The sequence below is a fragment of the Epinephelus fuscoguttatus genome, linkage group LG4 (assembly GCF_011397635.1).
Source record: "Epinephelus fuscoguttatus linkage group LG4, E.fuscoguttatus.final_Chr_v1".
In the NCBI taxonomy this organism is placed as follows: Eukaryota; Metazoa; Chordata; class Actinopteri; order Perciformes; family Serranidae; genus Epinephelus; species Epinephelus fuscoguttatus.
Genome location: NC_064755.1, coordinates 18128458 through 18155108, shown reverse-complemented (window position 1 = coordinate 18155108; position 26651 = coordinate 18128458). Strand labels below are relative to the sequence as shown.

The window sequence follows — 26651 nt, the reverse complement described above, 5'->3', positions numbered from 1 at the left end:
TATATTTGATTGCGTTCTGCTCCCACTCTGAGCAGTGCTGCTATCCAGATCCAGGTGCAGTGCATCTGCTTAGTCCCCCCACATACGTTTGCAAAGTGCTAAAGGTACTTGTTGCTGGTGGGAACACAGAGCTGTCTCACAGATGCAGGCACAGACTCCCACACTCCCACACACAGCCCAAGTCAAAGTAGTTCAGTTTTCGTTCCACTCAGCTACAGCTCCATCATCGCATCCCGCTCCGTATGTGTGTGCGAGCGTGTGTCTCACAGGAAGTTTGTGTGTCTTGCCTAATACATGTGAATGCGCCATACACTGTATGCGTGGTTATTGATTATTCATGCTCTTCTGACTGTCCCATCTCTAAGTGTAGATATGACAGTTTTTAATTAAACACATTTATCTGGCCCCCTCTCACCATGCAGCCGTCTGACACAAATGTATTCCATTTGCCACGGGTAATGGAGCTGAGTGAAGATGAGACTCGCCACAGGTAGAGTAGGGGGAGCCTCGTAGCACATACATAAATACATGCACACACATATATAGATGAGCGGAGGCGCCGACGAGCACGTACAAATATGGATCCAGGAAGGCGCGCACAATCTCTCTCTCTCTGTTGTAAGCCCAGCTGCGAGTTCATCAGCGCTTGCTGTTTGTTCAGTTCTGTTGCTTTGATTGATGAAAGGAAATTATCTCGTAAGCAGTCAGGAGCCGCACAAATTTGGCTCAAAAAGATGAATTTTCATAAAGACAACCACATATCTCAGTGTTTCCTCAATACTGCCAGCCCATACTGCTGATTTTTTTCACTGCTCCATATGACCTCATATCTCTCAAGCTCATGTGACTCATCGTGCAAACTGTAGGCAATGTGCTGTGTATAATCTTGCGGTTAACTTATGAATACATTTTTGGTCCAGACATCTCTCTGCAAACAGTCTGACACTGATAGGCCCTTGTAGATAAAGAGAGCTTTTCATGCATCTTTATCCTTTTTGTTTCCCCACTTCAGCCGTCTGCTTGAGTACAATCTCAGGTCCTTAACCAAATGCGTTTTCTGTCTTCGTGCTGTCGGGCAAACCACTTAGAGCAGCATTCTGTCCCACTACACTGCTATTTGTTGCCCTCGGAATAATAATGCCAAATTTTCTGTTCCGTCTGTTAATGCTATTTATGTGATGTTAGCAGTGTTAGGTTGAGAGAATAAATGAGCAAGAAAAGACTGATGTTATGTCAACCCACGCACAACTGTTCTTCAAAAGGCTGCATTTTTTACTCTGGTTGCAGGGAAGTGGCTCTCACAGCTCTCTATTTATCTTTAGTATCCTAGTCTATAGTGTGAACTTCTGGTATGAGCAGCAAGGGATTTTTTTAACCTGATATATATTTCATGATGTGTTGGTTTTTATATGTGGCCAGAATTTTAATGTGGTAAGCTACGCTAAAATTAAATGAACTTTATATACACCTTTAATTAAGTTAGGCCATTAAATGCAGGTAAGGCACAGCAGGAAGTCATGAATACTCATGGACCCTTGCCACATGACTTTGGAAGTTTTAACAAGTCCAACAGTGAGGAGATTATCAAGTATGGAGTTTAAAAGCAGACATACGTGGGCATACATGGAAAGTAAGCCATAGAATTATAGGTCAGAGTAGAAGAGAGGTGAGCTCTTCTAAACATATCCTCTAGATGATATGGCTGACTGATTTAGTGTTCTAGCACTGGCAAATTAGGATTCAGCTCAGATGCATGTATTCCAGTCTTTACCTTCACTCTGTGTTTGCCACCTAAAGCCCCTGCAAATAATTAGTTTATATTCACGCTGGTTCCAGCTGTGGCTCGTGTGCGGTGGCACTCATGAGGCATAACTAGTGCAAATCTCAGGCTTGTTTTTTATTTTCATTCCCCACTCATCTGCATAATGCACTATGACACTTGCAATCAGGAGGTTCCGTATTTGCATAGGCTCGTGTTTGAGCTTCCCCCGTCGACATGGCGGCAGTGTTTGTTATCGGCCAGTATTTTGACAGCCAGAGGGAGCCGCGCCGTCAGGGCTGGTATTCATGAGCACACAAGACAACAGCCAAGCTAATGGGCGCCATGTTTACAGACTTCAGATAGTCTCTCATTAGAGCCAAATATCCCGGTGTTAGATTAGAGTGAGCGGGAGAAGGAGGCGGAGGACGTATCATATCACCAGCACGGGCTGAGAAGTTTGGGGAGACAGGTGCCTGATTTGCTTTCTGTTCGCCGTCACACGTAGGCATGTTGAAAAATGAGCAGAGCGTTGCCCAAAATCAGTGAAACAAATAAACATCCTGTAGCTAAAGTGGTCTTTGGTTTGCAAAACATGGATTATCACTACTCCTTTTCTTTTTACTTCCAGGGAGTGAGTTTGGCAATGTCAAAGAGCTGCAAAAGCGCCACTGTATGTATAGAATAACAAGTCGCTCCACAGCTTCTCATAGCCAGTGGCTTTACGGAGCAGCTCCATAAATCTTCATACGATATTGATGTGTCAATCTAGTCATTGGGTTTACTGTCAGCCCATCCAGGTGCAGTAAAGATTAGTGGGGTCTGTTCACTGTCTGCTGTGAGAGGATGCCCTTGAGTGAGCAAGCAGGAGGACATCCAAACACCCTCGGGACGTCTAAACTTCCAAAGCACATCTTGATCTATGCTCACTTGAGACATTTATTGTCTGCCTGAATTGTTCTTTTTACATTTTCATGCAGTGGTGTTTGACTGTTTAATGTGTGTTGTGTCATGGTTTTATAACCTAGACTTACTCTGCAATACAGGAATACAAACGGAGAAGTCCTTAAATAACCTAGATTTCCTTCTTTCCTTGTGTTATTTCCTGAATTCATGCACTTTTTTTCTGTTTTCCCAACAGATCTCCACACTACGCCTGTCCAGAGGTCATCAGGGTGAGTCATTTTTCACTGACTCATATTTTTTTTTAATAGTCCATCATCTTATTTTAACCAACCCTTACACTCTGCCCTAACAAACACTCTCTCGTCCTTAGGGAGAGAAGTATGACGGGAGGAAAGCAGACGTCTGGAGCTGTGGGGTCATTCTTTTTGCCCTGTTGGTGGTGAGTGTCAGCTTGTTCTTTACTAAGTGATGGCGATTGGACTGACATACAGTTTCGTATTCTCCAAAGAAATATGGCAAAGCATGAAGTGCGGCCTCCCATTTATAGCCAAACAGTACGACTAGCCGCTCCACCAGCTGTAATTGCTCAAAAGTAGAAAGCAAGTCAGCCTTGCGACAGGACATTCCCAACTTTGCACTCTCACTGTTGACTCAACGCTGACCCTAATGGAATGAGAAGATGGAGCCTGAACCCGCCACGGAGCCTCAAACAGAAACTCAGGGTTCAGGGAGTTAAATTCCAAATCCTTTCATTTAGAAGGTCTTACTGAGGAAAAAAATGTTTCAGAAACGCCCTCAAGCTGAAATTCTTGCGCAACAGAAAGATCAGAGAATAGAGGCATCTTTTTATTCATTATCCTGTATCCACACACAACGCTGTATCCATAATCAGGTCTATTCTCCAGCTACATTATGTCTGTGGTTCCCCAGCCATGCAGCCCTGAAGCTTTGTTTCATCAACAGCTGTACTGTAGTTCCTACACACTCCTGCTCCATGAATAATTCATACAGCCAAACTGAAAGAAGAGAGCCCAAAATAAATACCAACGCTGACAGGGCGGCTTTTGGCCACAGGCCCTGCGTATTTGTCTTTGTTTTTGCCTCTTTCTCCCTCACTCAGTCTCTCTCTGTCTCGTGTGTGTGTGTACGTGTGTGTGTGTGTGTACTTGTGTTAAGGACAGTCTCCCTTGTACTCTTGTGTTGCGTAAAGCTGATGTTGTTTACCATTGTCTACATCGTGACCGCACTTCTCTTGCTCCAAACAAAAGTTTCTTCCCCGACGCCTTTTGACTGCAGATGTATATTGTCTTTCTCCTGTTTCGTCCTGTCGTCTGGCTGCGAGATAACCATTTGTCTGATTGTGGGAGACACGCATACTCCCCAGCAGTTAGGCTGCGCTCAGATCATCTGTTACAAAAGCCTGCCCCCCCTTCTTTTTTTCCCCTTCTACCTTTCTTCATTTCTCAGTCTTTCTTTCTGTCTCTCTCACCCTTTCCCTCTTTCTCTCCCCCTCCATCTTGTCTTGTGGAGGTTGTCATTCATCAAACAGCCACATCTGCGAGGTGTCAACCCGCTCTGATAAATGACTCTGATGAGGGAATGCTAAATGAACGAGGTAAATGAGAAAGCTGGGTAATTATTAGAAAAGCCCCGTTTTCAGCTTACCGCTGTTTATTATTTATTTTGCATTGTGGCTGAGGGCATAATGCTCTAATTGGAGAGCTGAACAAGTTGAGAAAGCAAGCCTGTTCTTTAAGTCGTGCAGGATTTAGACTCAAAATGCAGTTTCATTTCTCCTGGCGAGCCTTGTTAGTCATTCATATTCTTGCTTTTTTCTTTTCTGCCCTCGATCGGATGAAGGCTTATTTTTTGTTCTAATGCTGCCATTAAAAAATCTAGATTGCTTGGAGAGTGTTCAAAGCCAATGTGAACTGCTCTGAATAACAGCCCCAAAAACCCTGCTTATATAGACTGGTGATGTTTGTGAAATGTGAGACAAAGTCAAACAGACGACAGAGAAATATTCTAGTTGGACTTCACCAAACCTTGACCTGGGCCATAAATACCTTCTTGACCCTGACCATATATAATTTAGAACCTGGGCCCCTTACTGGTCATCTGTTCCAAAGTTTCAGAGTAGATCATAATACACTACAAGCGCAAACAGTTTTTTCTCTGCTTAGTTTTTAATTCCTAAATCCTCACCATTTCTATTCCCTTTTCTCACTCTGCTCCTTTCCTATGACTCCCCAGGGTGCCCTGCCGTTCGATGATGACAACCTGAGGAATCTGCTAGAGAAGGTGAAGTTGGGAGTGTTTCACATGCCACACTTCATCCCTCCAGACTGTCAGAACCTCCTCCGTGGCATGATCGAAGTGGATGCCACCAAAAGATTAACGGTCAGTTCAATTAAGAAACTGGATTATAGTAAGCCATTGTAATTATGTTTACATACTTGTGTGTGCTTTTGGTCTTGGGCTGTGGCCCCTTAAGGCTCAGACACACCAAAGAACTAGTGGCGACGAAAGCCGACTGTTGCGTCCCCTCATGTTGCCTCAGCCAAAAAGTTGCACTGAACACACTGCAAAGGCTACAGCCAGTGGCCAACTGGCATGTGCGCTCTGCGCCTGTGTGGAGAGGAAATAACTCTCCATAGCATCAGGCGGCGGTAGTCTGTATTCGTCATTAAAATGGGAAAATCAGAGGACCAACAGGATGGATTCCCAAAGCTAATTAGTCAGTTACATGCTTATTTACAAACATATTTACTGTGCGCCAGTGAACTGTAACAACAAACTGTTTCTGCTGAAGAGTTCAATAGCTAAAAAAAATTATCTTACCTTAGATAACAAGTTGTTTTGATCTCATGCCCTCTTGACTATAGTTGTTTGTTTACTTTCCTCACTTCCATTTTGCTTCTCATGCACTGAGCTGAACTGCCAATCAGAGTGATTTTATTCCCTGATAGGCTTTGCTGTCACTGACGCTGATTCAAAACACTGAATCAGATCCAAAAAAGCAAACAGCGACCAACTAGTGCTAATGGTGTGGGACACATTGCAAAAACTAGGTTCATAGAAGCCTACCAACAGCCGACTTGGTGTGTCAGGGCCCTTACCTCTTTATGGAACAACATGCAATGATATTTTAGACACTAGTTTTCAACTTTGGGGCAGTTGTCTGGGAAAGGAAGCCCAAAAAGAAATAATGTAATGAAGAGCTTGACCTGGCTAAATGGGAGCAAAACCCTGCAACCTAAAGTCTTGCAGAAAGCCTTCCCAAAAGAGTGATGGCTGCTACAGCAGTAAAGAGGAGGTTACTATATATATAAATAGATTGAGAAGGGACATTACACCCTTATGTGATTAATAGCCATGTGGCTGTGGGTGTATTTATTACATATATCTCTAAGGGTATGTATATGCTGCCTTTGCACACTAATATTTAAGTATCATCTCAAATGCATGTTATTCTTTAGCGGTATGTACGATGTGATTTAATACTACATGAGGGTACACAGTAGTCTTTGCACTTTGTTATGCACAATTCATACATTCCCAGGGAATCAATAAGACTTGAATTATATCTGTTTTGAATATTTCATAGTCATAGTCCACGACTAGTTCTGTTTAGTAATGATGTTGTAGAAGAAGCAAAACACATTTAGATGTATTTTGAGACAGCAAAAAAAAAAGAGAAACCCAGACACATCAGGTGTGCGTTAGGAGGGGGAAATCATTATTTTGCAGATTCACAGCAAGCTGGGAAAACTTGCAATGCTCCAAGGAGAAAGCAAGATGGCAGAGATAAGCATTCAAACTAAAGTGGCTAATAGCAACTCGCTGCCAAGCCAGCCGTCGTCTTTTTCTTTGTTTCTTCTTCCTTCCCCTGTGTTCCAAAAAGTGTTTGCCTCGCCTCATCCCCAATTCCGTTTGAGTTCCTCCTCAAGTGCAGGATGTGAATTCAGGAGAGGACTGCTGTTTGTGTACTCTCCCTCTGCACTGTTTAGTGTACTCATCACAATGCCAGTCCCTCTCTACAGAGCAACTGATCACCTTGGCAAGGTGGCTGGAGGATAGCGCGAGAACAGAGGGATGCGAAGGGCAGAGAGTCCGGTTGAGGGGGAGAGAGAGAGAGAGGTGGACAAAGGGAAATGTAAATAATGAAAGTGGTCAGAGATCTCAAAAGAAAGTACCGACTTCACACCGAGATGCTGCTGCCCTTTGTTCTTGTCCGCAGAGATACAGACTCACAAGTTACTTTGTCTACACACACACACAAAATAGAAAAAAAAATATTTTCACACACGTATGCACACACACTCTCCAGGCTCTCCAGGTGTCTTTGTGAATCAATGCAGTAAACAAAACTCTTTTCATGCACTTGCCTGTAAGCAAATGTGGTGACACCAGCCTTAAGTGGATGCTGATGCTTCATTTCCCCCGTGCCTCAGCTATCTTTCACAGTGTCAGAATGACTTTACATAACAGAACGTGAAAGGCACAAGGAAAAAAAAAAAGATCAGAAAGCTACAAAGACAGAGATGCTCATTTGCGGGAGAGTTGACATCCTTAAGGTACAGCCTTCAGATAAGCAGCGGTGTTGAAACACAAGCTTGAAAGAGCCCACCTCTTTGGTATGCTGTACGTACAATATATGCTTTATTTTTCCCGTTCTCTTTGCCTGACGAGGACAGGTCACCCTGAGATCCCCCAGATATGTCCGGCAGCCTCCAGCGCTGTCCTCAACAAAAGGGTTACAAACAGACGGAGCTGCTGGGAGAGAATATGCTACCTTTCCTGTGCACGAGGGCTCCAAACAGAGCTCTGGGGATGTGTTGTAACCTCGCTGAATGTCAAATAGCCCTGTTAGATTGAGCGTTCTTGGAGTTTAGTGGCGACCGCCCTGTCAGAGACAAGACAGGTACACCCAAGGGTGGAAATGACATCATAGGGGAACATGTCATTCTTTTGCAAGGGATTATTTTTCATAACGATGTTGACAGTAGTTTGTTGAATCAGATTGACAGGGTAATAATCAGACCACAGCTACTGCATGTGTGTCAGTATTTCTACTGCCACCTCCTGTTAATTACATCCTTCTAGTAGATGCACATAAGTACACACACAAAGCAGAGGCCCAAGAGTCTTGAGTGGGAGGGCACGTACCCGGGCTTAAGGGGCTTAGCCCAATAAAAGCCTTTCTCTTCATTTCCTGTCTGTGTAGTCGGGGGGCCCCGGAGGCAACCAGGCCAGCCACCTCAACACAGTCATCTCATCTTTAGCGTTATTGAAATGAACACCCTGGAAAGATCTGCCTCCTTGTGATCTCTGGCTAATGAAGAGGATTGGCTTATTATATTAAAGAGCAGTTCATCACAGACATGTAATACATTCATGAGGACGGCGCAGATGAAGTGCAGAGGTTGTTGGAATGAAAATAAAAGGAAGTGTGTGTGTGTTTGAATGTCTCATTGAGAAATGGCACTGTAGTTAATCACGTGAGTTCCACCAGAGAGAGACGTTACTGTTACTCTGCGAGGCCTTTTAGCTGGATCAGGTTATCTGCTGTAACTTTCTATCTCACCATTATTAGATTTAGTTACTTCCTTATTTTTGTGGTATAAAAAACTCAATATTTAAGATGCTGGAGTAAATGGACCTTCACTTCTGCCAACTACTCAAAGCACCTTTTACACTACGAGTTACATTCGCCCATTCACACACACACATTCATGCACTGGTGGCCAAGGCTACCATACAAGGTGCCACTTGCTACTCAGTTTCTAACACACTCACACACACCAATGGAACAGCCATCGGGAGCAATCTGGGGCTCAGTATCTTGCTCAAGGATACTTCGACATGTTGACTGGAGAAGCTGGAGATAGTTGTTCTACCTTCTGAGCCACAGCCGCCCACAGAGCCAATTTTGCAACTTCAGAGAAGGAAAAAGTGGTTGATTTAGGTTTCTTATCAGCTAGCCTTAAAGGGGACCTATTATGCTCATTTTTAGGTTCACACTTGTATTTGGGGTTTCTACTAAACCATGTTTACATGCTTTAATGTTCAAACAACGCTTTATTTCCTCATATTGTCTGCTGGAACACCTGTATTCACCTTCTGTCTAAAATGCATTTTAGCACCTGTCTCTTTAAACCTCTCTCCCAAAGAAGCCCAGTACACTTTTTCAGCGTTTCCAGGTCCTCTGTGTCTGCGCTCTTGGGTGGCTTAAGTTTTTTCCCAATTTTTCCCATGTTCCAGCAGGAATATGACTGGAAATCGATAATTAACAGCATCTGCAACTAAGATTACATGTTTCCCAGGTGTTAGTATGTAGCTACATGTAGCGGTGTATGTAATGTAAACACTTCCCGCAACATGCCTGGGGCAGATAATTTTGTAAAATAGGGCTGCACCTTCAAAGTTAGACACTCACATCCTCAATTGGAGACCCCTTAGACGACTTGAGATCGCTTCAACTCGTCTTATTTTTGCTAGTCAGTGTGCTGTGTAGTGTACTTCTGTACTTTTGCTGCGGAGTCAGCGCTTTTGAGTTTCACACTGCTCTTTGGTACAGACAGCTGCAGACGTGATTCAGCAGCACAGAGGAGGAGAAACTTTTGAGATAACATTATCTTTTCTCATCTGCTTAAAAATGGTGAATATACAGCTCACAGAAACTTAATAGGACAGACTTTTGTTTGATATAGCGTCAGCAGAAAATGTTGTACCACATTTCCGATCCATTGTTAGCGCTGTTAGCATGTTTACTGTATTACACAAATGTCGCTTTTGAACTGAACGACCCACTGAGCCTGTTCAAACTTTAAAACCTTATAGGGAGGTTTTTGGTCACGTGGATTACTTTTACATACGTTAACCTCGGGATTTAAACTTTGGCCATGTGTATAAAGAACAGCCGACATTGTCACATTATACTGTATATGTGATAGAAAATAAGGAAAAGCGTAATAGGTTCCCTTTATCTAGCTGGAGTGAGGTCACAGCAGTTTTTTTTTTCACCTTTATTTCCTAGTTCTTAAAATGCTAGGAGGTATTAACCAAAATTACCCCAAAAAGTTATGTTCCATAATAATTTTAATATGGTAAGATGTCAAAAATTCATATTCTGTTCTGCAGAACATGCAGATAATAATTATTATTTATGCAGCGCTTGGATAAAAACATACCTGAGCGCACATACTCACACCTAGCCAAAGCAGAATTACAGCAGCATCCTCCTCTGCCTGAGTGAAAGCAGCTGGAATTGGTACTGTCACATTTAGAGACTGATTGATGTGATACCGCATTTCAAACCGCATCACTTTCAACCCTGCGTGTGATATCAGTCTCTTGCCTCCAGGCCTTCAATAAAAGTGGGAGAGAGTAGGTCACCCACTGGCCTGTATCTGACAGGCAGGGTGTCTCTGTCAATACCGTGACCTCTGCGGAGGCAGACGAGATGCACCTATAGCGAGAAACCGCACCCCGGCCTGCTCTGTGATTGCACTAATATCACACAAGGATATTCATCAGTGCTGAAGCGCAGAGGTAAATCCTCTGGGACAGTGGGAACACAGAGACATTGATGGAGACCCATACCCAAGACCTCAGCCTCTGAATAAGTGACAATAATTAGAGCTGCTATGTGTATCTCCTGTGGTTCCACAACAACAGCATGAGCAAATTAAAAAGTCCCGACAGTGACATTGATCCTGTTTTCCTCTGTGGGCAGTTGGAACACTGCAGAGTCATTCTAACAGACATCTTCCTTTGTTGCCCTTTTGCTCACTGTTTCTGTCTCTTTCTGCGTCTCCTTTGTTGGCAAAAGACCATGTTGACAGTGTCGGTGACAAAGTGGCCACATTAAAAAGTGTGATGACAAGAGTGGTATTGAGAGAGCAAGAGTGTGTGTTTGTGTGAGCAAGAGAGATGGGAGGAGAATGAGAATGGGAGATTCCCTTTAGACCAGAGGGCTTGGCAGGGTCAGCAGTGTGTGTGCGAGGGAGATAATATTCTCTGTTTATAGCTCAGCGGTATCACCTCTCTCTCTCATACTCTTGCTGCACCTCTCTGTGTCTCACTCTTTTTCTCAATAAGTTTCTCCCATTGGCAGTATTAATATTTGAAGGCCTCATTATTTACTTCCACTGTTCAATCTGGCCGTATTGTCCTATTGTGTTTCCATTAAGCCAGTAAGCTCAGGGCTTACTGAAGCCATTCTGCATCAAGTGTTTCTATACACGGGAACAAGACTGAATGTTTGTTGTATTCACCTTTTTCCTCAGTGATTCTCCTGCCTGTGATTATTTTCTTAGTGCCAAAAAGATACAAATCAAAAATGCTTTGCTCGTGTACTAACCTGCCGTTTCTTCTGTCATGTCTTTTACAGTTAGAACAGATCCAGAAGCACACATGGTACATGTAAGTACACTGTCTTTCCTTCCTTTTAACATCCTCCTCTCCTCTCCCCTCCTCTCCTCTCATCTGCAGGGGTTGTAGACCTGAGGGGAGCGAGCGCATGATGAATGGCTTTGAGTTTCCTCCCTGTACACGAGAGTACATTTGAGCAGGGCATGACTCCACTCTCGGGGATGTGGGGGTAAATTGGTAGTGCATGAAAGAGGATGTGCAGCATATGGTCAACTGAACAGGGAGCAGGGGAGAGGGAACATGCGGGGATGTGGTGAAGGATGAACCCACATAACCTCAGTGTAGACATCATTTAATTTTCATTACGGGGTGTGCCCACCTTTTTAAGTTAACATAATTTTTTTTTTTTTTTTTTTTTTTTGAGAACATTTATGGGGCAGGTCATCGTAAATTATCAAGGGGAAAGAAAGGACTGGAGCACACTGATGAATTTACAGCCTTTAATGGTGCAAACAGATGAATGTTTCAACACCAATGTGTCATCATTAGAGTCAAAGAAGATGGTAAATTACTGAATCATTTAAATTATTAAATTATGTCAGTATGTCAAAGTAAGTTATGTCAGAGGTCATGAGACTGGGTTTTTTAATGAGAGGCAGAAGCATTTTTTTTATGTATAATATACCAGTACACCATTTGGTATTTATAATGGCTGATATCCTCCCTAATAAACAGATCATCACTGTTTTAAACCTTTGAAACCTGAGTAAATCAGTTTGATGGTTTTTTTTTTGAAAACATAGGGAAAGAAAAAATGACAATGAGCAAGAAAATGAACTAAAAAATCAATTATTAAAAATAGAGGAAAAACAGAAAATATTTTTTTTAAATAGGGAAAAACAGAAAGTCTGTTATTAAAAATACAGAAAAACAGAAAATCAATTATTAAAAATAGAGACAAACAGAAAATATTTTTTGAAAATAGAGAAAAACAGAAAATATTTTTTTAAAAATACGGGAAAACAGAAAATATTTTTTTAAAAATAGAGAAAAACAGAAAATAATTTTTAAAAATTAGGGGAAAATGTCTCAAAATCCAGGATAAGCTGTTACGGAAAATGAATGAATGTCCAGGAAACTATATTTATGACTATTAAAATTATATATTCAAACCTATTATATGTATATATATTAAATATATATATATATATATATATATATATATGTGTGTGTGTGTGTGTGTGTGTGTGTGTATGTATATGTACACATATATATATATATATATATATATATATATATATGTGTGTGAGTGTGTGTGCGTGTGTATTTTTTGTTTTTTAGCCCCATTTTCAGGTAATTTCCTTGTTTATTGTTGTTGTTTTTAACCTCTCTTTTAATGCTAATTTTAGGTAATCTTGTAACATTTTTTTTTACAAATGTTTTGCTAATTTTGGGTAATTTCTAGTTCAGTTGCTTGCTGCCTTCTTCCTGTGTTTTTGAAAGAAATCAAGACAATTGGCTCAGGTTTCAAAGGGTTAAAAGTCAGAGTTGAAAAAGTAATTTGAAGATTTTTCTGAAAGGATTTCCAAGATCCTTTCACTGCAAGAGAAAAGATGAATCATGGCAGGAGGATTGTGAGTCCTGGAAGGGCTTGAGTTATGGTTTCTGTCACGCACTGAAAGATCATGCAAACAGACAGCAAGACTGATAAAAGAAACAAGAGGAGACAAGAGAGGAGCTAGGAGAGAAGACTAATGCAATGTGAGTTTTGTCAGTGAAGAAGTTCCCTGGCTGCCTGTCTCTGCGGGGCAGGCTGGCCGGCCAAGCGACGGGCTGAATGAATGAGCGTCTGAATGAATGAATGAGGTGGTGTCTTTGAAATGTAGCTGGGGCTTTTTGGCTTTTTCCCCAGAAGCAGCTCATCAGTGGGGGGTAAAAATGAATCATGTGCAGCCATCTTTCCACATCACACATATTAAAAGAAGGCCATCCACTCCTATTGTTTGTTAGTTGTGTTAATAGGTGAGCTTTCATACAGTCTGAGCAGAGCTGTGGTGCTGATGTGATAACACCAAACTCTCCTCACCAGTAACTCTAATGATGGCCAGTGGACAAGCGTGCTCTCAGTTTCCACTTGATTAGGTGCGCCTAGCTAAAATTACTGCAATCTAATACAGCCCTGTAAATCCAGCCTCACTGAAGGTTATAGTGTTTTGTGTTTAGAGAGGTGTCGACTCAACTTTATGGTCATTTTGGAGCCTTTAGCTTGTGGTGCCGTTGACTTGACTCACTTTTTACTGAGTGGTCGACACCCTTCTAAAACAGCTTGAACAAAAATCCAACCTTTATAACCTTCATTAAGGTGGGGTTTATTGCAGGGCTGTTTTAGTACACTGCATAGCAAGGTGGACCTAATAAAGTGGCAACTGAGGGATGAAACAAGGGTCCTGTTTTTATTTTTCATTACCACCCACCACCAAACTTTATATGCACATAGTGAAACAGGGGTGGGGGTTGTGTGGGACTGCGGTTGCAGTTCACAGGCTCACAGCATATAGATAGGTGGATATGATTTTAATAGCAGCCTATGGGGTTTACATTTCACAGGGCTCACCAGAGGGAGAAAATAGATTAGCAGAGAAAAGCAGAGGGGGGTTGTGTAGATATATACCTGTGAAGCTGTGTATCTGAGGCTGTGCGTATTGGCACGTTTGCAGATATCGAAGATGAATCCGCTCTTTGAAAACAGACGTCTGGAATGTTCCAGAAATCCTCTAAAAAATGGTGTCAGTGTGGATTAGCCTTTCAAAGTCCTGCTTGTGTACTCGCTAGATACAGAAAGACAAAAGAGAGACAGAGAAAAGTGACATAACTGGGAGAGTGTCTGAAAAGAAGAAGGGGATAATGAAGAATCTAAGTTTGGAAAACAAGCCAAGGGAAGAGAGGGAGATTGCAAAACTTACTAGTGTGAGTCAGACGTTTGTCTGCATCTTGGCGAGCACGATGACCCTTATTCAACCTCTGACGCTTACATGCAGAATGACTGAACCTGGGGAGAATACGTGACTATGAAAGTTTCATAATGTGGACCAGGGTCGTAAAGAGGCAAACTCACAACCAAGTAGTGCATATTCTGTTTGCATTACATAGTAATTAAATCTGTAAATCTGCAAAGTGAGATCTTTAATGCCTCTAATAGCTATATAAGCTGTGTGAAAACTTTTTTGTTGATGTATTAAAAGTAGTACAGACAAAATGATGGTGTCTTATTTGTGTAATTCTTTGCATTCCCAGAGGGGGGAAGAACGAACCAGAACCAGAGCAGCCGGTGCCCAGGAAGGTGACCATCCGCAGCCTGCCCTCCGCAGACGACATCGACCCAGACGTACTGGACAGCATGCACTCCTTGGGCTGCTTCAGAGACAAAAACAAACTACTGAAAGACCTGCTCTCAGACGAGTAAGTGAATGGAATGGCCCAAGCGAGAGATGGGAGAGAGATGGGATGAGGAAGATCAGAAGAATGGGAGGTGTGGTTCGGCGAATGAAAAGGCGGGAGTGAGGACAGAAAAATGAGAGGACGGGGTAAAAAGGTGAAACGGTGTGTTGAAAATGCGGGAAATAAAAGCAGCTGCAGACAGGGAGAAGAGGATGGGACTGTGCGGTGGCACTGCAATGAAAGGATGGGGAGGTGACGGCCTTGGTTTTTCCCCGGCTCTTATGAAATCCTGTGAGGCTGTCACTTTAGATGTCAGAGGCTATAGATCACTTAGCTGTTATCACACAGCACTTACGCTGCTTGCCACTGGATACATTCCCCACAAGCTGATCCTGGCTTGCACCAGGAACAAGCCCCCGGGTCACATTGTTTATGCTCTTCTAATAATGTTCATCCCACCCTGTGTTTGTGTCTTTGCAGCTGTGAATATGCGGTTATGCTGAAGATGCTTGCCCTGCAGTGTTTTTACACACTTGTGTTTTTTATTAATATAAGCATACAGATGTTGTAGTTTCATTATGCGTTGCTTTTCCATCTCCTTTCCCTCTATTTTACATTTTCTTGGCCTCTTTAATTTAATACTAAACGAGCATTACTCTATTTCCCCCCCCCTTCCACATCTCTCCCATTCGCTTCCTTCCTCCTGGGAGCATCCCGTAATAGTGCTGGACTGGAGGAAAAGCTGCGCTCTCTATCTCCCTTCCCCTGGTTCATTTTAGCTGAAGTTGCAGGTCCTTGTCTCTTTGCCTCCTACTGCTTTCCAATCTGTCTTTATTACGGAGGGCCAGTCCCAGAGCCTTTTGCATAGAGAGTATTGGCCTAGAGGCTAAAGATATTAGGCTCCCTGATTTACAGAGAGAGAAAAGGACGAACGCACTTTCATAAACTTACCAGTAGACTCCGCATATGGAGACATAATCTAAAAAAAAAAAATATGCAGAATATTATATGACGGCTTAATGAGCTGTAAAAGTCAACTTTTCTTTTAATGGTGGAAGCTATTTAGTAGCTGTTTCACAACGAACCCAAAAAGATTAAAGGACATTAATCATAGTGAGGGTTTGTGCAGTTTAATGTCTTGGTTTTGAGCTCTTGCAGATTGATCTGCGTATACAGATGCTTCAGTAATCTACATGTTTATGATTGGAATTACCCAGGTTTGTTTAAAATCATTGTATATCTTTTCCAGATGTCTAAGTAGAGTTTTATTTTCTCCTTTTTGCAGTGACAACCAAGAAAAGATGATCTACTTCCTGTTACTGGACCGTAAGGAAAGGTACCCCAGTCAGGAGGACCAGAACCTTCCCCCTCGCAACGAGATTGGTGAGTTTCGGGCTGAAGTGACGAGTGCTGAAAAGAACCTAACATGATAGAATATCAGGGTTTCTACAGATCCTTAAAAAGTTTTAAAAGCTATTGATTCATTAATCTAAAGAATAGGGCTTAAATTGGTATTAAAATTGCTTAAATCAATCTTTCAGAAGTCTTAAGAATGCTAAGACATTGGAAGTAGGATTTTATGAATCGTTTTTTGCTGACTTTGCATTGTAAAATCTCAAAATAATTGATAACATAAATTTAAAAAAATAATTTCCAGAATGTCTCTTGCAGCTCGAGATCGTGGAACCAACACTCATACTTTGTTTCTAGCTGGAATGCTCAGAGTAGAGGATCCACTGTCCTAGCCAGCTAGCTGTCATTGTACACTGGGTGACATGGGAAAGTGCAAATTCAATGATAACTGGCTATTTAACCAAGATTTTACAGTAATTTTTATGGTAAAAGGTTGTTGTTTTTTAAACTTGACATGATGGAATCAAGTCAGTGGAATTTCACATGCAGAAATAGAAACACAAAATCAGCAACAAACACCAGGTATTTCCCAGTTCTGTTCTACACCTGTCTCCACCACAAGATGAAAAAGTCATGTTTAATGTTACAATAAACAAAATTTTGTTGCATTTGGTGCATCAAAGTGCCGCTGAAGTTAAGTTTTTTGGCTCAGAATATGAGAAAAGGATAACGGCCTTTTTACCATCTTTACCAAGAGTGTCTCTCCATTAGTTTGGTGCTACAGTATTTACACTGAATCATTCAGCATAACGTTTGCCAACCTTTGTTATCTCTGCGATTACAGATAAGTTAATGAAGCTAAGCTCCAGAAGTTAACGTTAGCTTAACTAGAGCCCTTTGGACAACAGCTAACAATGATGTACAATCACCAAATTACAAAACTAGAACAAAATAGGCTAATGAACTCCCAGCAAACAAGCTGACATGATGAGCGTTAGGCTAACTTTAGCTAACGTTAGCTAGAGATGTTAAAGGTAACTTTATATTTCTTTCCAGCAAAGTGACAATATGTTGCCTCACACACGATGTTGACTTACCTTAAAACAGATGTAGACGAACTTGTTAATCTTATTCACGTTGAGTTGATGCTGTGGTCTAACGTTACCGCACAACTTTATCCAACTTTATCGGAGTTGCATGTACCCCATGCACACCGTTTGACCATTTTTAAATCTCAGAAAAAGTTCATGAAACACCGAACGAAACTGACTTTCTGTAATTTCAATGGACGTCCAGGCAGAGAAGGTTCAAGTGTATGGGAATGGCTTTACACACTGTGATTGGCTCATCGTGTTTGAGGGCGGGGCTTAGCCATAGGTCAATTCCAAGTGGCATTACAAAAAGCCTTAAAAATTACATCGAACTTGCCATAAAGCTATAGTGCGTAACTTCTGTCGCCTCCCAGCGGATAATGCGTTATTACAACTAATAAGCCGGCGGCACTTCCATGTACACAGAGTAACACTCGCCAGTCGCCACACACCGTACACAGAGTAACAATCGCCAGTCGCTGCACACCGTACACAGAGTAACACTTGCCAGTCGCCACACACCGTGCACACAGAGTAACACTTGCATTTGTGGTAGGATCCACTTCTGAACCATGTCTCGGCCGCTTCTCCGCCATGTTGCTTTGTCTTTCTACCTGCGCTCTACCTCTCCGCTCTTCCTCCCCCTCCCTTTTTGTTGTGAGGAAGCATTTCCTGTGTGCCAGTGCGGGAATGTCGCTGGTCTACACGCAAACTAAAAATGATATATATTGAAAAATACTGCGAGATGTTAGAGGAGCCGATCGGCTTAATCAGCATTGTGTCATCTCCTCTATTAGTGGCTTGGGTGAAACGGACATTTACGGACCTGTAGAAGTTACGCACTATAGCTTTAAGCTGTAGGAACCTTGAAATATGATTTAAAAACCAACTAAAGAAAAGAACATAGCAGGAGAAAATGGAAATAAATCACAGTATAGCTCTCAGTCACAGCATGTCTGAACAATACTACTATGTGACTGGTGTCTTAAACTTCCAGTGGCTTTTTACCTAGTCATTGAATAGGCAGCTGTATACACAGACAAACAAGCCAATTTAGGCAAAAATAAATACTTCAAGAAGGTAACTCCTGAATGCTCCTAGTGTCTGAACCATTCTGCAATGTTTTCCTTCTTCAGAAGAAATTGGATCAGCTCCAGTAGTGGTGGATTGGCTCTCCAGTCGGAAAAAAAGGCTTTCTGTTTATTGAATATAGACAAGCTTCTCAATGAAATATAGTAGCAGAAATAGAAGGTGTCAATAGGCCAAGTTTGAAAAACTGTCAGCTGCGACTGCTTCGGCTCGGATATTAACTCATCAAAAAAAAAGGCATTCTTCCATTTGTGCACCACGACACAGCACAGATTTCCACCCACAGAAACAGAGATGCTGTACTTAGACTTCTGCCAGGGTTTCTCTTTTTTATGACAGCAAGCACTCTGCAATCGGAGGAGTGTTATGCGCAAATGTATGTGTGTGAGTGTGTGCTGTGAGATACCGACATTTTGATGAATAGACCTCCTCTTCAGTGAATGTGATACGGTCAATACAGTGGCCATTAGTTCAAGGTCTGGGAGGAAACCATTACTTATTCACTATTAGTTAAAATGTCAATGTGATCAGCGCTGAACATCACTCACACACATATGTACACAATGCACAAAACTGCTCAATGTGTAGAAATACACGCATTAATGCACAGAGACGTCAGGTGCACTGTGTTGATTCTGGATCAATGTGTTTCACTGTCCAGATCCCCCAAGGAAGCGGGTGGACTCTCCGATGTTGAACCGTCACGGCAAGAGGAGACCGGAGAGGAAGTCCATGGAGGTCCTCAGTGTCACAGACGGAGGCTCACCTGTACCAGCAAGGAGGGCTATTGACATGACACAGCATGGACAGAGGTACGCATGGCGGTGAAGAAAAACCCCCCTGAAAGATCTATACTATTTTCAAATGAACAAAATAGAGACAGACATAGATCTGTGTGAGTCTGCATGTGTGTGTGTGTGTGTGTGTGTGTGTGTGTGTGTGTGTGTGTGTGTGTGTGTGTGTGTGTGTGTGTGTGTGTGTGTGTGTATGTGGAGGAATCTCGCAGCCCAGCGGTGTCTGAGCAGGTCTGACAGCGAGTCTGGCTCTGGTGTCAGCAGGCTAGATTGTGGACAAACATAAACAGAGACTGATGCTGTGCTCGCTTTGTCTCCTGTCTCACTGTAGTAAATCAGTGTACAGTAAAAGCTTGGATATTCCTGACGCCAGTACAAAATGCAGCAAAGAAGAAAGGTATTCACTTGCCACTCACCCCTCACTCTTTCACCTCCTTTGGCTGTGTGTCTCACAGACGGGCGGGAGAAAGATGCAGCGGTGCTTTCTGCTAAAGGGATGCTTTGTTTTAAATGGTGATGACATATGCAGCATGTATCAGCCTCATAGGTCTTTTTTAATACGCTGTAGCTCATCTGAAAAACAAGGGGGTCCAACAGACTCAACAGTTTTGGGAAGTCAGTTCCTTAAGTTTGACTTAACTCTCATAATGAACTTAATTTTCAAACGGAGGAGAGCTGCGCATTTGCAATTCAGAGCCTTAATATCTACAACCCCCCCTTTTCCGGTGTTAGCTCAATTATCTCGTCTTTTTATAATCTGAATGCATTGATAATCAGTTCTCCCATACTGTGTCCCACTTTCTCCGCACACAGAACATTTCTCCATTTTAGAGATGTTCAAGTCGAGCTAGAGCCACACCCCCACAAGGCACAGCGGACTGATTTAAAATCTGTTTCCCTCATCTTATTTCAACAACCAATATATCATCACACGACACATTTCTGCTCAGAGGCGGTGACATTTGTGACAGCGGGGAAGATTGAATCTGAGGGGTGATAACCTGATCTGCCTAATGATAGGCAGATTGGCAGAGTGCTGGGAAAAGCTTTTCCGAGGTGTGGGGCATAAATGTGGAGGCAGGGAGTGCATACATTATGTAGATAAAAAATATATAGTCATCAAGTTGAATATTCATCCAAATGTCAGATGCATTAATAACTCTCTGCTGTAGTGCTTTGCCAACAACAAAATATCAAGAATTTATTTCCCGCTTCATTTCACCGGGGGAAGCCACTTCAGAAGTTTTAAATCCACTTCAAGAGCTCCCACCTCTGAACACCTCTGCTTAATTCTCCCTGTCCTCTGTGCCTCTGAATTTCACTCCAACATTCATCCTTCTTGTGTTTCCTCGCCTCTACTCCGCTCCTTCATCCCTTCAGGCGATCCAAGTCTTATCTCTTCTTTATTTAAAGGTTGCATTGGTTTTGAAGCTGCCTTCTTCCGCCCTTCGCTCTGACTCATCTGTTTCAGCTCAGGCTAGAATCTCAAAATAGGCCGGTTTGCAGCGACTTTATCGAGCATTAATAATGCTCCCCTAAACAGTATCAACACCGGTTCATAGATCATACGCGACTGAATGGCACGCATCATAAAGGGCGCTGAAGTAAGTGTTTTGAACCTTTATTTAAGACAGGACCTTAAGGTATAAATCTCAATAAAAAGTCACATCCACAGACGGCAGCGTGTGAAATAGGTTTGTCTGGATTCGACATATATCAGCAGCCGCAGTCATTAAAAAAGCTCCACTGCATCTTTCCTCTGTGCTACTTTAAATCAGTGTTTGTTCTTACCCCTCCACCCAAATCTCTTTTAGGAGCGCCTCCCTACTCTTTCATATCTATTCTCTACTGTGGTCCCTTGTGTGCAGCTGACCTTCAGTCCCAAACGCCCCCCCTCTGTTTGTATGGAATTGCTATGCTAATGTGGAAGTGCTGCTAGTTTTTCTCTGTCTGGCTTCCTATCAGCTGTGGTGGGTTGGAGGCGGGGGGAGTCCTACACCACAGCCCCTCCGCCTCCAAATCAAATCAAATCTCTCTCTCGCTTTATGTCTTTCACCCCCCCACTGCAATTTATGGCTTTCCAGCTGATCAGTGGGGGGAAAGAGATGTTGGTAACAAAGTCTGAGTTTGAATTTTTTTGTTGTGTTTTTTAAAACTTTTCTGCCTTTATCACGTCCTTGTGTGTGCTTTGTTTGATCATGTGCGTGCACGTATGTGTGTGTGTGTGTGTGTTTATAGACGATGGCGTTGTGGAAGCTCGTACGTAGCAGAATAACGTCCAAAGATTTGACTGACTTCCTCTGAACCTAACCTTATCTTTCCCCGACAGCAAACTTTTGTCGACAGCACAGAAGATTCGTAGAACTTCAGATCAGAGGGTGTCAGCGAGAGGACTGACTTTGAAACATGTGTTTTGACAGGATACATTTCCACCAGCGTAAATGATGGAAGAGAGGGGGAAACGGTTTTATCTGAAATTACACAACGAAAATGCCTGAACCTCAATTCCTACCCGGCGTTTTCACATATCTCATGTAGGCAGTAACAATGCGATCAACTGCCCAGGCTGCATCTTCATACGTATGATTGATGATTTGACTAATTCTGTGAAGTATAATTGAATAGATTTGGGGGGGGGGGGGGGTGGATGTTACAGTAGCCACGTTGCAGAGGGACACACATGGGGACATTCTCATGTGAATGCCCATTTCATTCTTCATATACCCAGAAGTCTCTTAAAAAGACATTTAAAGCCAAACTGAAAGCACAAGAAATCCTACTGATTTAATTTTAAATCTTAACAACATGCCAGGAGAAATGAAGGGAGGTTAATGATATGTAAATGAAATATGGAAAAGTGCTGCAGTGTGAAGAAGAGAATATCAATTGATTTTTTTTTTTTCTCCACAGATCTGCTCTAGTTGCTTCGTGCAGTTTGAATGTGTTGGGTTAGTCAGTGCAGTCTTAATAAGTCAGGCTCTCATGCTAATTATTGACTCTAATTTATTTAAGAGGCTGAAATGAGCACAAATAAAGCACCTTTAACACTGATCTCTACATCAGGAACTGCAGGGGTCTCACTACATTTAGAGATTTGAGGAGCTGAGCTGTGAATATTAATGTGCTGAGTCCTCAGGGAGTTGTCAGGGCTCAGGAAAAGGAAATGGATTTAAACAGTGTGTTGATTTATATGAATATCTACCCAGCGTAGAGGAACTCTATTGGCAGGACAAAGTCAATATAGAGGAGGGAGAAAGAGAAAAATGGAAGTTTCTCCACTGCAGCAGAGCAGTGGTGTTGTGCTTTGGCTTTGGCAGTGTTATTTGTTCGCCGTTTGACTCCTGGCACCAGCCGTTTCATTTTGCTTTACTTTCGTTTTATTTCAGTCCATGCCCTCGTCCCAGAAGCTCTTGTACTTGTTCCATCCCCCACAGCTCAACATTAGACCCCCACAGGTGCTTTGGATGGGTCTGCGTCACAGCCGGTGGTCTCAAACTGAGGACACGGACCCTGTTCCACAACAGGCTTATGGGAAATATTATCTTTTGGACTAAAGGATAACAGAAAGATAAAAGTTGGTGACCACACATATGTTTGGGTGCAACAACACACACACTAAAGGGTTACTTCACCCACATTGCAACAAAAATGAATTCAATTAAATCCTAAAAAACAAACATGTTTTCTCATTTACCCCCAGCAGTGTCTTGCTATGCAGGTCATTTTGGTTTTATTTGTCCAGATAGATATCCCTTTATGAGTTGAGGCAAATGGAATTTTGTTTTTTGTGCTCTCCAGTGGTGAAGAAGTATTCAAATCCTGTAATCAGGTAAAATACTAAGTAAAAATCCTGCAGTTAAAGGGATACCCCATTTTCAACCAGCTCTGTATCATGACAATGTGGGAAGTATGTGCAAATGAACTGTGGTAAACTTCCCTCCATCTTACCAGCACCCAGATTTCCTTGCTCATCTTTTAGCCCAAATCCAGATTTTTGCTGGCTCTAGGGCTGCTGCTCATGCTACAGATTATACTTCCTCATTTCTGTGGCACCACCATGGCCACCGGAAACACACAAAAGTAGAGAGGGGGATCAAATGCAGCCCGAACTCTTATCAAAATGTAAAACTAGGCAGGCGCTTCCTGTTTCTTATCCAAAATGTTTTCAGAAACATATTTTATCTTACTGTTAAACTGTAATTCATGATTGTTCGTCGCCAGCCAGCCACCATATTGTTTCCTGTGGCCAAGCTTGCATTACATCACCCACCAGAGGGAGCGCTTATTGGTCCAGTGCAGCACAGTGCATTCTGGTAGTTGTAGGTTTTTTATACCTTTTGAGCAAAAGTTTTCCTCTGTTTTCTCTGGTCATATAGCATCAGTTTCATCAGTACCTGCATCTTTCTACTGAATAGGCAGCCCCCTTTTATGAAAAGAACATCATTATCATGTTCAGCAGTGAAATTCTTCTTTGAGTAAAAGTATTAGCATCAAAATGTACCACCTTTAGTTGTCAATACATGTAGTTGAATAGAGAGTGTAGTATTTCCCTCTGAAATTTAGGGAAGTAGAAAGTAGCAAATTGCAAATACTTATAAGTATCTTAGAATTATACTCAGACAGTACTTAATTAAATGTATTTACTTACACTTTGATGCTGGGGCTCACAGTATTTAAAAATCAAACAGCAATGTCTCTTTCCAAAGACCATACTATCTGCTTTTTTAATTGAATCTACAGCAAAATAGTCCCTACGACAAGAACTGACACTGTGTTCTGTGGATTATCCAGGGTAACCAGGATATTTTTCTGGACGGAGCAGTTACTTTGATTTTAAGTGTACTTTTTAAATAAGTGAGCACCACAATGAAAATAAATTCACCTAAATAGTCTTTTGGTGGTTGGAAGCAAAAAGAGATCTCTCAAAACTAAGATAATGCTGTTTGAAATTAGGGTGAACTGATCCTATAAAGCCAGCGCACACAGAAATGCAGAGGGCATAGCCCTCTCCAGCGTCTCCTCTCCCACTGATTTAATAACTTGGCCTCTTTGTTTCTGCATGATAGATGATAAATGATCTCTTAAGTTGTGTATGCTGCTCACTATAAATAACATAACTCGTCTACAATAATTCATCGTCGCTCCGAAGCAAGGGTGAGCCTCTGACAGCCCATTACTGTACAGCATAACCATCTGTAACATTAGCTTTATAGACCTGCTGGTCCAACACTAACAGATGCAGAGTGCCTCTAACAATATGCTCATAATGGCCCGAGGACGCTGTGTTTTGGCCATGTTCAGATGAAGTGCGATTGGCTGTTTGCGCCCAGGCGCTATAGTGAGCAACTGTGGGCATGTCTCAACGGACCGTCAGACTTAAATGTAAATGATAGCAACTGTCTGGTCAGCTGCTCTCTGAAACAAGGAATCCTAGCCAATGTGGTCTCAACATCGCCTACTCACGAGTGCATGTGCAATAAATATGCTCACAGAAAGGGCAGTGAGAGAATTATAAAAATAGTATGAGAGTGGGTGTTTCTATATTTTCCTCCCTCTCATTGTAGCTGTTGCTTCTCTTCTGCTCCGTGTGTGTCTGTGCCTCTCAGGAGAAATATTCCTGCTCTAGTATCAGTTCTTTCTTTCGGTGGTTGTAAATTAAAAGCTCAAGGGAGCAGGGTGACTGAACCCAAATAAGCGCTTCCGCCTTTTAGAAGATTGATACATATAGATCTTAATCCGAGCTTGTTGTTATGACAGCGCCAGCATTTTTATGGCTACTAGCTGTAACTGTACACAGTTTTGTGTCCATGTATGGATGCCTCTGTGGTCCGGTGGGACCGCTCCAGCATCAGAAATGAACATCAGTCTCCATTACTCCATCTCCCTCCCTCCCATCCTTCATTCTCCCATCCCTCCCTCATTCCTCCATCACTCCTAAACTCCCTCATCCGCCCCTCGTGTTTGCCCCTGAGGTCTTCCCGTACGTCTGAGCAAGTTGAAAAAAACATTTTTTTGTAGTGTAGTTATTTTTTCAATGAGAGACAAAGGATCTGGAGGCTCAGCTACGTGTTTGCAAATACATTAACGCTGAAATGCAGAGAGAAAGGGGGGGGGGGGTATTGTTAGATTGAATGACAAAAAGGAACAGTGTTGTGACAGTGAGCAGCTGGTGTTTCCGAGTGTTGACAGGCCCTGTTGTTGTGTGGTTGTGTGTGTGTGTGTACATTTGTGTGCGTGTGCTTGATGGAGACAGATTGTCCTGTGATTGTTCATTTCTGAGCAGGGCTCTGCTCATAGGGGTTATTGACGGCATCTGCGGGGGAAAAAGAAAAACATGACAAATGGCACTCAACCAAATGTCCCACTTCATTTCCCCCCTCGAGATATTTTCTACTGATCCAGCGCTAAGGCCTTAAAGTCAACATGTTTGGTTTATTAGCAGACTATAGACGGGGTGGAAAGCTAATTTGAATGCTAATCTGTGGAAAGCTCGCCTATAGATTTGCGGGAGAAGCTGCAGTCAAATCGACACATTCAAATCCAAAGTTTGAGCTTAATTGGTTCGAGACTAATTGCTGCGAGTCGATGCTAGTGATGTCTGTCGCCGTGCCGTAGCGCTTTCACCCTCTCTGTGTGAATAGGTGTTGTGTTTGCAAAGGGCTTGATAGCAGCTACCATGCTTGGTATGATGGTGATGGTGACATATGCCGTGGTTGCTTCTAACTGTGTGCAACATGTAACCTCCACGCTCTCACCTCCACCTTTGTTTACTGAGACATGTCACAGGTACACATGTTGATCCCACCAATTACCTCTGCCCCTGTGTGTGTTCTTGCGTGTTTGTGCCACAGGTCGCGGTCTATTAGTGGAGCCTCCTCTGGCCTCTCCACCAGCCCCCTCAGCAGCCCACGGGTAAGTCACAACCCTTCCGACACACACATGCAACACACACCTGTCGACCCAGCTCCCAGGTATCTGGTTGTAATGTTCACCCTCAGAGATAACGACCATCCTACTTCCACTGATCCCATCTTGTTGCTGTCATCTTATTGCTGTTTATGTCCGCTAGAGAAAATAAAGACAGTCACTACAGCTACATTGCCAGGGCCTCTGACCTTTAACAGTGGACAGCACACTCACTATGAAAGCAATATTGCTGTATCTCTCTGCACAATTTTGTTCTACTGTTCTGCTTTATGATTAGTCTGAGCTACAGTATCTTTCTTCACTCGAGTTTTAATCCACAGTTCAGATCTACCTTTGCATTTTGAGGGAGCATGGATCCACTATGATAAGCTCTTCTTATCCGGTGTTCCTTCAGACTTTACACAAGTCTTCATCGCGTCTATATAGTTGGATTTCTCTGTTAACTCAAAGTAAAATATACTGATGAACCTCTACAGGGGGACGTGATGGCACAGCAAACTTTCTCCCCCCCTTAAGCTCCTTCTCTCTCTATCCCCTCTGCGTATTATCCCTCTCTCTGTTTTCTGTGGCCTGAGCTCTGTGGAAATCCAGCTCCGGGAATGCTTCAGAAAATCCCACTTTTCTCGCTCAGAGCTGGGAGAGCTTGTGGTAAACTTTTCCAGCTGACTAACCTGAGAGGGCTCGAGATTAGCCAGGATCCTAAGACGGAGCTCCTCGCGCCACACAGGTTCTTTCAGGCTGATCTGAAAGGGAAATTGATTTCTCAGACCTACCCAAAGCCCGGATTGTGCTCTCAGCGAGAGGCTCCGTGTGGGGTTATTATCTCAGATTTGTGTCTGGGAAAAAAAAAAAGGGGGAGGCGTCCAAGGGAAATAGTTTATCAGTGGCTGCAATTTTTATCATTACAAATAAAACAGA

At 42.6% G+C, this 26651-nt stretch overlaps 1 protein-coding gene across 3 annotated transcripts in view; it reads left to right on the top strand.

The window, feature by feature from the left end:
- Window positions 1-26651, top strand: part of LOC125888058 (serine/threonine-protein kinase BRSK2) — a 197902-nt gene that overhangs the window by 161497 nt on the left and 9754 nt on the right. For 2 of the 3 annotated variants that reach the window (XM_049575236.1, XM_049575234.1), the window contains exons 6-14: window positions 2901-2934; window positions 3036-3104; window positions 4919-5065; window positions 11061-11092; window positions 14336-14500; window positions 15765-15862; window positions 18674-18824; window positions 19138-19203; window positions 25658-25718. In XM_049575236.1, coding sequence (XP_049431193.1) covers window positions 2901-2934; window positions 3036-3104; window positions 4919-5065; window positions 11061-11092; window positions 14336-14500; window positions 15765-15862; window positions 18674-18824; window positions 19138-19203; window positions 25658-25718 — 823 coding nt within the window. The remainder of the gene's footprint in view (window positions 1-2900; window positions 2935-3035; window positions 3105-4918; window positions 5066-11060; window positions 11093-14335; window positions 14501-15764; window positions 15863-18673; window positions 18825-19137; window positions 19204-25657; window positions 25719-26651) is intronic. The other variant, XM_049575235.1, reaches the window with a different exon arrangement.